The sequence below is a fragment of the Myotis lucifugus genome, unplaced genomic scaffold (genome assembly GCF_000147115.1).
Source record: "Myotis lucifugus unplaced genomic scaffold, Myoluc2.0 scaffold_23, whole genome shotgun sequence".
Classification (NCBI taxonomy): domain Eukaryota; kingdom Metazoa; phylum Chordata; class Mammalia; order Chiroptera; family Vespertilionidae; genus Myotis; species Myotis lucifugus.
In genome coordinates this window covers 8,840,313-8,858,170 of record NW_005871071.1, presented here as the reverse complement: position 1 = coordinate 8,858,170, position 17,858 = coordinate 8,840,313, and the positions used below count along the sequence as shown (strand labels likewise).

Here is a 17,858-nt window from a genome sequence, read left to right as displayed (position 1 = left end):
TATAGAACTTTACAAAAATGAGTTGAAAGGATAATGCAGTTATGAAAGAATGATGCAAAAGTATAAGGAAAGTTTGGATTATGAAAATGAGGACAAATGCACAAAGATCAGGAAAACTGTTCAATATGCATTTCAAGACAGCATGTGGCAAAACTGAGCCAAGAGGAATGAGTAGAGGATGGGCATAGTCTACAGAACTGCTTTCCTCCACAGCTTACTGCATTCAGCTGGGTTAGTGGGGTTAGTTAAGCTGCTTTTACTGGGAAGTCAAAACACGAATGTACTGGAGAACATCATGTATAAACCAATTGATTTCCACATTTTATTGACATCCCTACTTGCCAATAACTGATTGCTATTACAGAAACATAGACCATAGCAGAATAAACTGCTTTTGTTTCCCTGTTTCTTTAACCCAGCAACATAACTTAAGTCAACGAAATGTATTATACTGTAGTTATGGCTTACACATTCTTGGAGATTGTACCCAAGGTGCCCTATAATACTCATTAGATTCAACAGTAAATATAGCACAGGGTTTGAAGTGCACTTTAAACGAATCAACTTAAGGCTTATGAGCACTAAAATTAAAACCAATTAAATAAAACATCATAGATCACTCTGAATTGAAATATTTAGTACCCTTTTCTTTGCAGAAAAGTTTACCAGCAAAACATAACATGTCATTGTCAGTGGGACTCATCAAATAGACAGTGGTAGATCATTATCTACACTAAAGTGTCATCATGCTCAATTCACTTATGATTCCACTTGGATAATTTCTTCGCTGTTGACAAAAATCCCACATAGCCATTTTCTAATCAAATCCATCCATTTACTGTACTCAAAGCCTATTTCAGCACATTCAGTATTGGCTACTTTTTAGAGATCAGGTGGTAAAATGATTTCATCTAATTTCCAAGGAAATCCAAGGGGGAAACAACCAAAAAATAATGGGATGGTTAAAAAACAAACAAAAAAAACCAAGTCTTTAAGTCTGTCAATACTTAGTTGCAAAATTGGGAATGAGATGATGGATCATTCATTTATAGCAAAAATTTTTAAATCATTCCTTGCTTTACTTTGAGATCATACAAATGGACTTCGAGGGGGCCATGAATGCCTTGAGTTGTGAACAAAATTATCTGCATCTGTTTATTTTTAGGTAGAAGGCATACGTTTTTTATTGGAATTTCCTAATCATTCTTGATCCCTCAAAATATTAAAGTCATATATGTAGAAAAAAGTATGGGTAGCTTCAAATGATACTCAAAATAGGCAGAAATACATTAAAAAACAACAACAGTTGACTTTGGGATATAGCTAATTCTCTAATCCCATCTAAAGCTAAATAAGCATTGGATTAATTTTTAAATGTTTATCACAAAAGTAATTTATATGTCTTTAATCATTTTCTAAGTTTTTTATTCGAAAGTTTTGATATCTAACATTTGAGTAAATAACATCCTTTATAATAAAGAGCTAATATGCTAATTAGACCGAACAGCCAAACGACCTTCCAGACGTCCTTCCAAACAACCTTATGGACAAAGCCGGGACTGTTAGGGCCAGCCAAGGCAGCCAGGGCTGCGAGGGTCAAGCCACTTGCACAAATTTCATGCATTGGGCCTCTAGTTTCAAATAAAAAGGCACAGCAACATTAAAACATTTTAACTCAGAAAGAATAACCAACTTCAGCCAGACAGATTTCCATGAAAAGCTGAAGGTAACGATGGTCTAATAAGTTCAAGGGATGATCCCACTATAGAAAATGAGAGCAAAGAGTCAACCGAAGCCAGGATAGCAAGAATTCATAACAAGCATGATTTTCCTTTCAAAAGAACTCTGAGCTGACTTGTCAGAGGAAATTCTTGCTTTCAGTTCCTTTGTAATACCCTCATTCAAGAATATATTCATTACAGTGGAGCTGTCATGTTCCTCAAATTTCTAAAGTTACCATGTCTTCTAACAAGATAGATAATTAACATTTCTACTCTCTGACAAAACAAAAAAGTTCTAGTCATATAAGGGACACTATTTATAGTGTATAGAGGGAGAAACAGGAAAACAAAATGTTTAGAAATAAAGCTGATTGATATAAATTGAAATTTTCTTCTGTTAGCTTATCATTTAGTCATAATAAATTAGATTTTACCTCCATAGCTATCTATATGATCATTTTTTCTATATTTTAGTATAGAATCATAATAAATTCTTGGAGTGGGGCCCACACATCAACAATAGAATCATGTATTTTAGTATCTTGTTAAAAACAAATTTATAAAACAACCCACCCAGTAGTCAACATTTTTGGCCAAAAAGTAGAGAAATAAATGTGTTTATTTACTTATTTTTCATTTACTGACTTCATTATTTATTTTATGAGGACATTTACATGTCCTCATATATAGTTACTAATTTGTAGCTGTTAATTTGACTCTGACATCCCTGGTAACTAAAAGAAGGCAAATGAAATCAATTACATGATACAATACATTGTATATAAAAAGAGAACACACCACTTACCTCCTTTAAATGAGTAGGAGGGGTGTGAGAGTTCAATTCATGAAATTAATATTGAAAGAAATGTTTTTTGGAGGAATATCATTAAGAAATAGAAAGTCATGTGTTCATCAAGTTTTTACTAACAATCTTGTAGTTTTTATAAGCTGAGGTTATTTTATATGGAATATTTGTGTATAAGCTGAAAGTGTAATGCACAGCATAGTAAAGGCAATTCTGTCTGGGGGAGGTCGAGACAATGCCACCCACATATTTATCTTTCTAATAACTTTGATTGCTCCGAAAATAAATAATGGACTATCCAGGAGTATAGGTTAACTACATGTTCTTTAGAAGAGCATTCAAATATTTCATATCTTTCAACAACTTTTTTTCTTTTTAAAAAATATCTTTTTAATTGATTTTTTACAGAGAGAGAGGAAAGGAGAGGAATAGAGAGATGGAAACATCAATGAGAGAAAAACATCCATCGGCTGCCTCCTGCACGCCATTCTCTATTTCCATGCTATGATCTGCAATAACCCATTGGCTTTTCAAGCCCAGCTTAAGGAAGCAGGACTAAGTTACATGATTCCACTGTTGATGTATGGGCCCCACTCCAAGAATTTATTATGATTGGAGACCCAGTAGGGGATCGAGCCTGCAACCCGGCCATGTACCCTGACTGGGACTTCTTGGTTCATGGATCCATGCTCAATCACTGAGCCACACTGGCTGGACCCTTTCAACAACTTTTACTGGCAGCAGACATTGGTAAGAATTTAAAATACAGGTGTTCTGGGTTGTATTCTATTCTTCATTACTGTTCTTCATAACTTCTTTTGCAATAGAGATTAAAATATAAATTACTAATCTTCGTGCTTCTATAGAACTTTGTAGAAATTGTCAAGTTGTTGTGCAATGTATCTCATCAAGGGCAAATACCAAATTTCGTCTATCTTTGTATCCCAGCATCTAGCAAAGAAAGTGGAACATAATGCATTTTTAAATCCATTACGCTTTCCTGAATAAGCCACCTTGCAGACTTCTCTGAGTATCACCCTTGTTCATATAGTTTGAAAAGGGTCAAGGTCATGCACCCGCTAAGACCAAGAAACGTATTTTATACTCAAAACTTTCCTTTGGCATCAATTCAAAATCATTAACTAAAAGCATTGCATCAACTGATGGAGGTGTGGATTTTTTTAAATACCAGAAAACCGTCCAGAGGAACCTTCAAAATATAATAGTCAGATCAGCGTTCACTCAAATGATCTATGAAACAATAGCTATATCCCACTTTCTAAACTTGGTGAGGATTATATTTGTAACATCTCTCTATATATGTAAATTATATTTGACACAGATTTTTAAAATCAGTGTCATGAGCATTTACTATGGAGCCATATTTAAAGTCATAAATTACAAGTCAAGGTCTCCAATCATAATAAATTCTATATGCCCATACATCAACAGCAGAATCATGTAACTTAGTCCTGCTTCCTTGAGCTGGGTTTGAAAAGAGAATGGGTGATTGAAAATCATAGTATGGAAATAGATAGTGGAGTAAACTATAGCGTGCGTTCAGACATTGTCAAAGTCAAAATCAATCAAATTCATAAAGTTTGTTGTTAATATTGTACAAAATGGTTAACCCCTGCATTTACATGAATAGACTATTCTTGCAACAGTCTGGAAACATATATAGAATAACAGAGGGAAGAAAATGACCTCTTTTCCTGTACTCTATAAGTGACTGCATTTCCAGAATATGGTATCTCTAGCACCTTGCTACTTGAAGCATGGCTCTGAGACTAGCAATGTCCAGCATCCCCTGGGATATTGTTCAAAATGCAGAACCTGAGACACAACTTCACATTTGCTGAATAAGGACGTGCATTTTAGCAACATCCCCAGGGGATTTATATGCACATTAAATTTCAAGAGGCACTGCTTTAGCACTTAGTACCAACAAAAAATATGGATTTAGTGAGCTTTAAAAAAAGTCAAAATCATGGCTATGATAATGTTACTGGAAGAAGAACTCCTATTTTTTTGCCTTTGGTGGGCAGTTAATTCACCTATATTACAGGGTGTTTACTAGTTTAAAATGAAAAAGAATAACCTTTTTGTTTTTAGTGAAGTATTTTATGAACTCCCAGTTGTACATTGCCCATATTTTGCAAGACCCTAGAATTTTTTAAATTAGTAAACACTCCAAATGACCACAAAGTTTGTCTTCACTTTATTATTAAACTATAACACACCTTTACCTTATGCTTTATTTTTACATGAACGATGACCCAATTCTGTATTTATATTTTCCCCAAACGCTGACAATATAATTACTCATAAGGTCAATAATTAATGTTTAGGAAATCTACAGGTGCTCACAACTTGTAGGTTCTGGATATATTATCCAAACATGAATAGAATTGGAATGTTCTAGCTGAGTCTGGAGAACGACAAGACCCCCTAAGTAAGAATGAGATGAGAGATTTTTGTTGTTTTTGTTTTGCTTTGCTTTCAATGTGGTTTGGGCTTGGATTCTTTAACACTGTTTAGAAACGTGCCTCAAAACCACATCGGAGTTTTATCAGAGCTTCCCTCGCTGGGAATCTTCTTATGTGGGAGCTAGGTTTTACTACGCAATGCTTCAGCACTACGGACAGCGCCTAGGCACTTCGAAGAAAGGGAGGGGATCCGGTTGGGTTTGCGTAGTGGAGAAAACGGGGAGCAGGGGAAAATAACCCCAAATGCCGCATGCAGTCCCCAGTTAAAGCTTTCACTCGCGTCTTTCCCGTATTGGAGGAGAAGAAAGACGTAAGAATCTAGAGCCCTCACAAACACACACTCGCGGGCGCGCAGCGAATATTAACACACTGCTACATCCAAGAAATCCATGCACATTCTCCTGCAAAACACACCCGCGCGCGCACACACAAGTACTTCGCGGGCGCCCGCGGCTTCTGCCTCTCGCTGACAGATACATTTTCACAGGTAGGCCAGGAAAGCGCTAACCCCGGTCCTGAGACTCCACGCAGGTTCCCAGGACATGCCTCTTACATTACTACTGAACTGATCCGCGACCACAGACAAACCTGCCAGCCCTTAAGTCTACTCGCTGGATTTCATCTCCATGGCAACAAGCATGGAAGGTGAGACAACCCTGGCCAAGAAGTAACTTTCTCCCCCTACCCACCGCATTAGCTGAAGGATTCCAGTGCAGGTCCAGATGAGAAGCATGTCCTCATTCTCTTGTATTTCTGAAGCTAGGAAGAGGGAAAGGAGGTGGGGGAAAGGAGCCTGCAGGTCTGGTGAGTTCGAATTCTAAAGGAGGAAGAGCACTAATGTTTCTGCTGCTGCTGCTGTTGCTGCCAAAAAGAAAAAGCAACACGAAACAAAAGAGCATGTATGTGTGCAGTTTGCTGATGCTTCTCCCATGTTTTGTAGATTTCTGTGCTTCTCCAGTCTAATATGTCCAAAGAGAACTGGGGACAAACAAGGCAGAATGATAATGATAGTCTAGGTTTCTCTAGTGAGACATTTTGAGAATTTTCAGACAAGGTTTTCAGTGCTTTGAAAGGAACGAATATCAGAGTCCTTGAGGAATCATCCAACGATTCTCTTATGAAGGGAATTCTCTTAAGGTTGAAATCTGAAAGGGGGAGGGGTGGTTCTGGCAGATCCCAAGGTTTTGGGTCCCTGGGAAGGCCTGAAATTTATGCACTTCATCATGATGAAGACATCTGGGTTTGTAATTTAAGGTTTTCCTTTGATTACAACATATGCCATTCCTAATGATTAACTAGCTCTGTGCAGATGTGGCCTCAATAATGTTTCATTTTACCTCTTTAGCTTTAATGGGATTTAATAACCTTGATATATAAGGGGGGGGGGCGGGCTGTACGTGTGTGTATGAGAGGATTCATTATTTTTTAAGCTTGGGTTTTCTTATATTTCTCATTTCATGAAATTGTGAATGTTCATATTATTACCATTAGAGATTATCATATCTAATGACCAATAGCAAAATACTTTTCACCCAGAAACATCATATTCCACTATAATAGCTGTTATTTCAAATATACTGTTTGGAATATCAATAATAGAAAAATAAATGGGGGGAAACCTGTTGATTAAAATAAAATACAGGAGATTCTTTATTTTTAATGGGCACATACTTTTCAATATTGGTTCTGCAAGTGCACATGCTGGATGCAAATTAAATAACTATCTGTTTCTGAAAAATACATTTTATACCTCCAATCAGTAAACTAATTTCATAGAAGAAATAAACATCACACATAACAATCATGTTTATAAAATGCTATATATCAGGTATAAAAATACTGTTATCTTTGTTTAACTACTAAAGATGGTATGATTTGTAAGACAACATAGAAATATTTTATTTATTGATTAATAACTACAAGGCAACTCAGCGAGATTTGGGCCTTTTGATATCTACAGGTATACCCTTGGCCCAATCCTATGACTTGTCAGGACTTAGAGATTGCAGTTTCTGACAATTTCCATGAAGGAAATGATGTTTTCAACTCAGTTGTTCATTTCTAAAGGCGCCTAAATACTTATTCCAGTGAATATGGCTTGAGGCAATATTTTATCATTTGCAGTAGTACTATGAAATTGTACTTAAATACTTCAATCACAATACAGATAGACCCTGATATTTAAACTGTACAATGTTGATAATTTTACCCATTTTTGTTGTTGTTGCGCAGCATCTTTAAAACAACTTTGCCACACGATTTTACATTCTACTCCCTTTTGGAAATTTTATTTCTTAACTATTTTTTTCTCATAAGAATTTATTCATGGCTTTGTGATTTCATGGTCTAAATTTTTGTCATTTTGCATTCAGGTACTATTTCCCAGTAAACCAGATTCCTTTTGAGGTAGGCCTTAAAATGACTGTTATGCAGCAAGAAGAACATGCTGATTTATTTTTATTTGCTTCCCAATCTCTTCCAGGGATTAGAGAAACTGAAACTATAGTGTTTATCCAGAGTTGTTGAGTAACTTATTAATTATGAAGAAATCCATGTTGTAACTGAAGACTTCTATTTATTTTAACAATATCTAGTTATTAACATTGCTTTTATGTTATATTATTCTCTATACCAATAGAAATGTGCAAAGCTCAGCCCCAGCTGGTTTTGCTCAGTGGTTAGAGCATCGGCCTGCAGACTGAAGGGTCCCGGGTTTGATTCCAGTCAAGGGCACATGCCCAGGTTGCAGGCTCAATCCCCATTAGAGGGGCGTACAGGAGGCAGCCAATCAATGATTCTTTCTCATCATTGGTGTTTCCGTCTCTTTCTCCTTCTCCCTTTCTCTCTGAAATAAATAAAAATATATTTCAAAAAAAGAAACGTGCAAAGCTCAGCATACTTAGCAGTATATTCTCAAACACTTTAAGACTTGGTGTTGAAATGGCAAATTGTTCATTTCACAGAGCAAGAAAAATGGAAAATTTGGGTAAATATTTGAAAAATTAAGGCCTGAAAATAGTACTATTTCAACTACTATGTGTATGGCTTACATTACCAAGACCATCTATTTGTTGAAGATATTGTTAGGCAATTGCTTAACATTTTACTTATTTGCTTGTGTAGACACAACCTAGAGCAATGGCCAGACTTTCTTTCACCTTGAATACTATGCTCTCAGTTATTCTCTTTGACCGGTGTTTTGTTTTCATTTTTAATAAAAGGTAGAATTTTGGGACTAATATAAAAGTCTAAGTTCTTCCTTTTAAGATACTTACCGAACATCTGTCTTTCTCATCCCAACATTTTTATTAAAAATGGGACTGTCATAGTTCTTTTGAACCCCAAGTGAATTTACTCAGTTCTATTTTTTTTAAACTGAATATATAATCATATCCTTATTCTTGAAAGTACTTAGTCTGATGATCTCAGCTTCTGCACTTTGAACTTTTGTACAAATAAAATTTCTTTTCTGTCAAGTTTCCTTTAGGGCCTGACTCCATTTTCTCTTTACCCATCACTTCAAAAACCTCTTCAGTTTAGTGTTCCTCCTGGACATGCAACTGAACATTTTAAATGATGAAAAAATTCTGAATGGCAATGTCCTATTTTTCAGTTCCCATTACCATTACAGATTTTTTTTAAATATATTTTATTGATTTTTTACAGAGAGGAAGGGAGAGGGATAGAGAGTTAGAAACATGGGTGAGAGAGAAACATCGATCAGCTGCCTCCTGCACACCCCCTGCTAGGGATGTGCCTGCAACCAAGGTACATGCCCTTGACCGGAATCGAACCTGGGACCCTTCAGTCTGCAGGCCGACGCTCTATCCACTGAGCCAAACCAGTCAGGGCACCACTACAGATTTTGACACAGTTTACCCACACCTTATAGACACTCTAGCCTCCTTTGTTCCAGGGGAACTTCCTACTACAGATTTACTTGTGTTTCTGATCACTCCACATATGACTCACAAACAGATTTAATTTTCTCCTCATAAAAGAAATGTTTGTTGAGGCTCTTTCCTAGGCTTCTTTCATCTCCAATCTTTCTAGTACCTGCAAATAGAACCTTAAAGGAATTACAACAAAATTGCCCTCTGGATCAATCTAGAACAAGTAGATCCCAGAGGATCACACTTCAAATATTTGAATACAGCTATCATCTTTCTTTTCCTAGGCAAAACTCCACAGTTCTTTCCATCTCTTAAATTTTGATTTGTGAAGTTTTTGATGCTTCTATGTATTTGACTCTCTCCACCCAGGATGCATTCTTTTACACAAACTTTATTTGACAATAAGGCCCTTAAGATGTTCTCCCCACTGGCAATTTTATGCTGGACAAAATGGTCTGGATTAATTTATTCAAAACTGCCTATTAAAGTGTCTACGCTGTGCCACTAATTCACTAAGTCCAGAACAAAACTCTTCATTTACTTTCTAAATTTACACTTTGCTCATATTTTCTTTATTTTGGTTAATGAGAACACTGTCTCCTAATATATGGTGACAGGAGAAGATTTGACTTTGGGTGGTGGGCAGATGGTGCAATATGCAGATCTTGTAGCATAGAAACTCACACCTGAAACCTATATGTTCATGTTGACCAATGTCACCCCAATCAATTTATTTTAAAAAAATGAAAACACAGTATATCAAGCTTCCAGCCTTAATAAAATGGAATCACCTTTGATGCCTCTCTTTTCATGGCCCACTATACTAGTTGCCTAATCCTATCCCTCATGTCTTTATAAATATCTCTCAAGCCCATACCCTCTTCCACACATTTACTTCCTAGTCCAGGCCTTCATTGCTTCCTACTTGGACCATTTCTTTTCCACGATGCTTCCTCTCTGAAATCTATGTCTACTTCAGTGTCATCATCAAGCTCTTGGCCTTTAGGCAAATAAATTACAAACTCAGCCTGACAGTTAAGATATTTCACATTTTGGCTTCAACCTACCTTTCCAGTGGTCTGTTCCAATACTTTCCTTTGCTTGGGCCAATTTGCTTACTATCCTCTGAAAAAAAATATAGTACTTCTCTGCCTTCATATTTATTATCATGCTGTTTCCTTCTCCACATATCTAAATCTTCTGAGTTTTAAAGACTCCGCTCAAATACAATTTCTTACAAGGAAACCTTTCCTGGTCCCTAAATGGGTGAAATTTCTATTCCTCCTTAAATGTGTTTATCCTCTTTGAATCCCTTTTTTCATCAAGATGTTAAAGATAATATCAACCCTGAATTGCTGTTATGGAAATACAGGATATGTTAAATAAAGGTTTGTTTCCTTTGTAGAAGCCTGCATTGTTTTAGTCTTGTTTGTGCATGGATCTCTTTCCTTACACGTTGGAATCTCTTTGAGTAGAGAGATCTATGTCTACTAGAACATAGTAGCAAATCAAAAAATATTCTTGTGTGGTATCTTTATGATTTAAAAAAAATCAAATAAAAGTTTTTTGTTCATTTTATTTTGACTAAATACGTTTTCGGGTTCTGGATGTTTCAAACTTAGATATCTTCAAGCTAGCACTTTTTTCATCAAAAATTATATTTTCACCCAGCCAGTGCAGTCAGTGGTTGAGCATCGATCTATGAACGAGAAGGTCACAATTCGATTCCCAGTCAGGGCACATGCTTGGGTTTCGGGCTTGATCCCCTGTGTGGGGTGTGCAGGAGGCAGCCAATCAATGATTCTCTCTTGTCACTGATGTTTCTATCTCTCTCTTGCACCCTTCTTCTCTGAAATCAGTAAAAATATGTTTTTTAAAAAATTATATTTTTAATACATTTAGTTTAATTCAATTTAAGTATTTATTGAGTACCTACAATATGCCAAGAACTATGGCCACTACTTAAGTAGTAGTTATTTTTTCCATTTAAAATGATAAGTAACTCAATTCACAGACTGTCTAAAATTCTAAGAACAAAGTATATCTGATATATGCTAGAGAAATTATAAAATATAAGGGTTTTTGTATCTTTAATAAGAAGATACCTTGTTTTATTTTTTTAAAAATTACCATTCATCTTTAACATTATTTTGCATTAGTTTCAAATATACATCATAGTGGTTAGACTATCATATGCTTTACAAAGTGTTCCCCCTGATTTTTTCAGTACCCACCTGGCACCATTCATAGTTATTACAATATGATTGACTATATTCCCTATGCTGTACTTGACATCCCCTTGACTATTTTGTAACTATTTGTAGAAAGTTACCTTGTTTTAATTAGTAGTGACAAATGAGTTGAGTGTTTTATTGCTACCGCTAGAAAACACCTTTGTTTGTTTATTTCGTCAGTTGGTGGGTTTTAATAAGAATAACAGAGTCTAGTGGATTAATCACTGGCTAAGAGCCAACTTAACAGGACTTAATTCTTCTAATGATCAGCTGTGACCCTGCTTCTCTGTCTACATTATGATTTGATTAACTGATTCTAAAGGTAATTAATTTAATTAACATTAAGACATCAAATGGGAAAATTGTTTTGCTTCAATTCAGCATACACTTTTATTTTTGTTTTGTTTTTTACCAACACTTCTGTTGTAGTTTCAGAATCTCAGTATAGTAGAAGCTTAGGTGTGGGATCTGGTTGGGAGGGGACTGAGGAGCTTGCCTTGAAGCTGCATTTTCATAGGAAACACGCTGTTTAATTTGAATTTTATGTTTATTTAGGGTGTTTGGAAAGCTAATGGAGATCGTGGAAAGATGGCTAATAGTCCACAGTTACTGCTGCTTGTTTCTGGCAAGCTGCTATGTTGGATACTGCACTTATAAACAAAATTTTAAAAATACAATTTCTCTCTTTAACAAATTGAGATTTAGTGTGTGAAGTAGTTGTAGAAAAGAAAATACATGAACATAAGTTTAAAGCTAAGGAGGGAAAAAGAGAGAAGACATTAAAAGGATCAGAATCACCTGGCCGGTGTGGCTCAGCAGTTGAGCGTTGACCTATGAACCAGGAGATCATGGTTTGATTCCCAGTCAGGGCACGATCCCCAGTAGGGGGAATGCAGGAGGCAGCTGATCAATGATTCTTCCTCATCATTGATGTTTCTTTTTATCTCTCTCTGAAGTCAATTAAAAAAAAAAAAAGATCAGAATCTGTATCAGACAAAATGGCATTAGAGATAGGCCTTGTAACATGGACCTTAGAGAATTTGACCAGCTTACACTCTGTAATTATATGTGGTTGTATATACACATGCAAAAAATAGATGACAATTCCGGTCAAAGAAGCAGTGACTTTACCTCACAATGCTTTTGATTAAAAGCTTTTAAGATTAATTATTTGAATATTTACCGTCATACTTGATTTTTTAAAAATGTTTTTACTGATTTTAGAGAGAGAGTAATGGAAAGGGAGGGAGGAAGAGAGAGAGAGAGAGAGAGAGAGAGAAGAGAAACATGGATGGGTTGCTCCTGCACGCCCCCTACTGGATGAAGCCCACACTCCAGGCATATGCCCTGACCCGGAATCGAACCAGCGACCATTTGGATCCAGCTAGGGCCATATTTGGTTTTATATTGAGCATATAGAGCTACAGTTTTATGTGTCCACAAAGGCAGCTCTGTAATTGCTACAATAGAAGTAGCATCTCCAATGCTAATTTGATCCTGATTCATATCTAATGTTTTCAAACATCTTGTGAGTTAAGTCAAGAGGGCTTGAAAAATGCCAGATTTTATAAAACAATTACCTGCTCAATATCACACATTGATAAAACTAAACTGATTTCAATTTTGTATCTAGGCCAAGAGGTGACTCCAGCTGGAATTCTCAAGAGCCACAAGGATGTGACAGTGAATAATGAGTAGTTCCTACTGTGGCAACTCTTCAGCTAAGATGAGTGTCAACGAAGTATCAGCTTTCTCATTGACTTTGGAGCAAAAAACTGGCTTTGCTTTTGTTGGGATTTTGTGTATTTTCTTGGGACTTCTTATTATCAGATGCTTCAAAATCCTGTTAGACCCGTATAGTAGCATGCCTTCCTCTACATGGGAAGATGAAGTTGAAGAGTTTGATAAAGGGACATTTGAATATGCACTTGCATGACAGTTCCAGCTTCATGGTTTTTAGTGTTGTGCTCTTGGGACACGTGGTGAATACAATTGTAATTACCTTGAGTGTGCTGCTGGAGAGAGGCTCATTTCAGTCACTAAATTCAATAAACATGCGTGGTTAATTTATCCACTTTGCTGTGTGAATGATAAACCATCGTTGGGTTCCCTCACTTTCTTCTATCCCCTAATATTGAGGTGTCTAATGAATAGAGTAGAAGGATCCTTCAACCATATATATCATCTTTATTCTTATCTCAAACATCAGCCTTAAATCCCTGCTTCCTTTTTTGTGCCAATGAACTCTGCTTCCTGCTTCTGCCCCTCTGCAATGCCACGACACCCTCTCCACATTCCCAACTCCTGCCCACTTCACATTAGAGAATCAGGTGTCTTAAACATAAGGGACCCTTGATCCAAAGGATAAATCAAATATGATTTTTCTAATAATAGCCATTGGTCAAAAATATTCACAGATGAAAAAAACTTTCACAAAACTAATACACAAACCTACAAATAGCCACAGGCCCTGAAGATCCCCAATTATCACAGTGTCCTGACCCTCCTACTTATTCTCCTTCTGGAATCTCTTACAATAAAACCCCGTAGCTTGAGATCCAAACCGGACCTGCTTCAAACTGCTACTTCCTCCTCCTCCTCTCCCTTTTTAAATGAAATTTATTGAGGTGACATTGGCTAATGCAATTATATAGATTTCAAGTGTGCAATTTTAGGATTCATGTGTTGTGCCGAGCCAGCTCAGCCAAGGTTCACAAGCCTGAGTGAGAGCAGCGAATAGATGAAGAAATGACAAAGAGAATAAGCTGCGTCCAGGTGGATTTTACTGTACCTGGCTGAGGCCTCAGAGAGAGTCCAGAGGCAAGCTGAGCCTTTATTTTATGGCCAGAGGTAAACAAGGTAGTGGTCACCATAGTTACAATGTTCTTGTGAGTTTCACTTGTTTTGGCCATAGTTACACTGTTCTTGTGAGTTTCACTTGTTTTTGTTCTTGCTGCACTTCCCTCAGCCCATTAGCTTCCCAGATAAGATCTAGGGAGCGTCATAAGGTCAAGGCTAAATGCTAGGAGGACTGTGCCCTCTAAGCTGGGACTTGTTTGTGGCTTTGCCAAAAGGTCAGTCCAAGGCTTAACCGTATAGCCGCTCCCTACAATGTGTGCCCAACACCCAAAGTCAAATCTCCTTCCATCACCATATACTTTACCCCCTCTACTCTTCACTTCCTCCCCACCTTCTTTTCTCACTGGTAACCACTGTACTGTTGTCTGTGTCTATGAGTTTTTGTTTGTTTGTCTTGTTTGTCCATTATTAGTTTCAGTTTATATCCCACATATGAGGGAAATCATATGGTGCTTGACTTCTTCTGTCTGATTTATTTCTCTTAGCATGATATGGTACATATAGACCATGGAATACTACAGTCCTAAGGAAAGATGAAATACTGCCTTTTGGGGCAACATGGATGGATCTTGAGAATATACCTCTCTCCTTTTATCAACAGCACAAAAAAGGGAGTTTCCAGCATGACCTAGTGGAAAGAGCGCTTGTCCAGGAACAAGCAGTCCAGTCTCCGCCCTGCCACCACTTCAGCTGTGCGAGCGGCTAAATCATCTAATCTCGGTGGACTTCAGTGAGGAGGCTAACTAGAGGATGCTTAATGTCCCTTTCAATCCTAATGTACTATGAACTCTACAAACATGTCTGGCAAGCCAGACATCTGAGATGAATGAGGACTTAAGATGTTATGAAAAAAAAATTTTTTTTTTAAATTTTAAATTCTTTTTTTTAAAAAATATATTTTATTGATTTTTTACAGAGAGGAAAGGAGAGAGATAGAGAGTTAGAAACATCGATGAGAGAGAAACATCGATCAGCCGCCTCCTGCACATCTCCCACTGGGGATGTGCCCGCAACCCAGGTACATGCCCTTGACCGGAATCGAACCTGGGACCCTTCAGTCTGCAGGCCGACGCTCTATCCACTGAGCCAAACCGGTTTCGGCTATGAAAAAATTTTTAGTTTAGGAGCTTAAACTCAGATATATCATTTCTAATATTGGCCCACCCCAAAACAAGCTTTATGACCTAGATATTTACCTAAAGCAGACTTCTTTTCAACATCTGCAAAACAAGGATAAAAAAAACCCATTCTGTATGTCTTGCAGGAATGCTGAGAGGACTAAGTGACATGATGAATGTGAAAGGAATTTGAGAACCATAAAACTCAGTTTAAACATACCTTTCTATCATTATTTATTATCCTCACTGGTCATACATAGTAATACAGGTTCCCAAACCTTAAAAAGCAATGGTTTAGTATAAATTATTCAAACTCTCCAGTCTCCATTCTCTTCATTTGATAAGTGAAAAGATAGAATTCTATAATTCCAAAATCTTTTCCAAGTATAAAATTCTGACTCTCCATAATCAATGAATGGAGGAATAGCAGGAGATAAATAAATACAAAAATATTTGTATCACTTGAGAATATAACACTGCCAAACATACCAAAAAAAGAATGACTTATAGCCCTAGCTGGTTTGGCTCAGTGGATAGAGTGTCAGCCTGTGGACTCAAGGGTCCTGGGTTCAACTCCAGTCAAGGGCACGTGCCCAGGTTGCGGGCTCAATCCCCAGTGGGGGGTGTGCAGGAGGCAGCCGATCAATGATTCTCTCTCATCATTGATATTTCTAACTCTCTCTCCCGCTCCCTCTCTGAAGTCAATAAAAATATATTTTTTTAAAAAAAGAGTGACTTATATTTACTGAGTTAACAATAAAGTAGGTGTTTTCCATTTATTATGTGATTTGATACTTTTATCAATCCTTTGAGTTCAGTATTACTATTTTCACTTTATTATCTCAATTTTACGGGTAAGAAACTGAAGTTGAGAGAGACTAACTTCCCAAGATCACCAAGCTAGAGAAGGGTTGTGTTAGAAATTGAACGTGGGCAATCTAATGTCAGAGTCCTTGTTTGGAAACACTCTGCTGCACTCCAACATTGTCCTCATATTTCTACAGATCTTACAAAGACGGTTACTGCTCAGGTCTATGGCCAAGAATTTTAAAACAGAGTCTCAAAAAGATATTTGTACACCCATATTTCTAGCAGCATTATTCACAATAGCTAAGATATGGAAGCAACCCAGGTGTCCATCAATGGATGAATGGATAAGTAATTGTGGTAAATATACACAATAGAATATTATTTAGCCTTGAAAAAGAAGGGAATTCTGCAATATGCCTAAGAACATTAAGCAAAGTGAAATAAGCCATTTACAAAAAAAGGAAAATACTGTTTGATTCCACTTATATGAGGTACTTACTAGTAAAGTAGTGAAAAATCATTAAAAACCCGAGAATGGGAAACGGGGAGGGGGGGGGGTAAGAATGTGGAGTTATTGTTTAATAGGTATATAGGGGTTTTTTTGGCAAGATGAAAAGAGTTATGGGGATGGATGGTGGTGATGGTTTCACAACAATGTGAGTGTACTTAGTATCACTGAACTGTGTACTTAAAGATGACTAGGCAGTAAATTTTATGTGAAGTGTATTTTACCACAGTAAAAATAAAAAAGCAAAACAAACAACAAAAAACCTTCCTAGCACCATATCCGGGACATGGAATATAATAAATAAGTGTCCATTGTACTCCCTTCCCCCAAGGAAATAAGAAAGAGAGAAATAGGTAGGCTCCTGAAAGGGGGCAGGCATTGGGGGAACATCTGAAGGAAGGGAGACTAGACGTGGCAGAAGTAACTGCAAGTGAGTCCACAGCGCCTGTCCAAGGCCAGTGAACAGGACTTGCTTTCGGTTTCAGCCTCATTTCAACTGATTTAAATAACCAGCCCCACCTAGCTGAATCTGAAATGTGACTAATTCCTATGCCTGACTACCTTCTATTTGGGGAGTCAGAACTCTTGGTGAAGCAGACAAATTCCTTGCCCCAGTGGCCTTTTGAGAGCAGAAGGAGTTATAGGTACATACTTGCAATTCTGTCTCTAATAACGTACAGCCTCGTACATTGGCCTGACTGATTAGCATGACACTTACCTAAGAGCATCTAAGAGGTTTCACTTAGGTACCTCTAGGCCTCTTTGTACAGCCTGGCATCTGTTTCTCCCTATTTTAGTAGGCATAGGATCTATCCCAGTCTCTAATGATTCACCCCAGAATCTTGGATGTGGCTAAAAGTCACCAATTGAAAATATTGCTAAAATAGTAAAAGCGAACGCTAAGTATAAACACAAATTGACTCATTTATTCCTCACAATAACTCCACTGTGGGGAGCCGATATAGGATTAAGCCTCGGACTGACCTGTTGGCAAAGTCACAAACAAGTCCCAGCTTAGAGGGCACAGTCCTAGCATATTTAGCCTTGACCTTATGACGCTCCCTAGATCTTATCTGGGAAGCTAATGGGCTGAGGGAAGTGCAGCAAGAACAAAAACAAGTGAAACTCACAAGAACAGTGTAACTATGGCCAAAACAAGTGAAACTCACAAGAATGGTGTAACTATGGAAACTACTACCTTGTTTACCTCTGACTATAAAATAAAGACTCAGTTTGCCTCGGGATCTTTCTCTGTGGCCTCAGCCAGGCATAGGAAAATCCACGGAGACTGAAGAGAGCTAGAGAGTTCTGAACGCTGTCTCCATGTAAAACATTCTTCGCCGACTCCGTCCACACCTTTGGGAACCCCTGGACCGCTGGGGCTGGACCCCGGCAACTCCACCACAAGGTAGGTAGCACTA

General features: G+C 37.4%; 1 protein-coding gene across 1 annotated transcript; it reads left to right on the top strand.

The window, feature by feature from the left end:
- The first annotated feature begins 12,832 nt into the window (after positions 1-12,832).
- On the top strand, positions 12,833-13,078 carry CTXN2 (cortexin 2). Its single transcript, XM_023751597.1, has one exon. It carries the CDS (start codon positions 12,833-12,835, stop codon positions 13,076-13,078), a length of 246 nt encoding a protein of 81 aa, XP_023607365.1.
- The last annotated feature ends 4,780 nt before the right edge of the window (positions 13,079-17,858 follow it).

Coding starts and splice junctions, on each gene's coding strand:
- CTXN2 (XM_023751597.1), top strand. CDS start 12,833: ATGAGTAGTTCCTACTGTGGCAACTCTTCAGCTAAGATGAGTGTCAAC.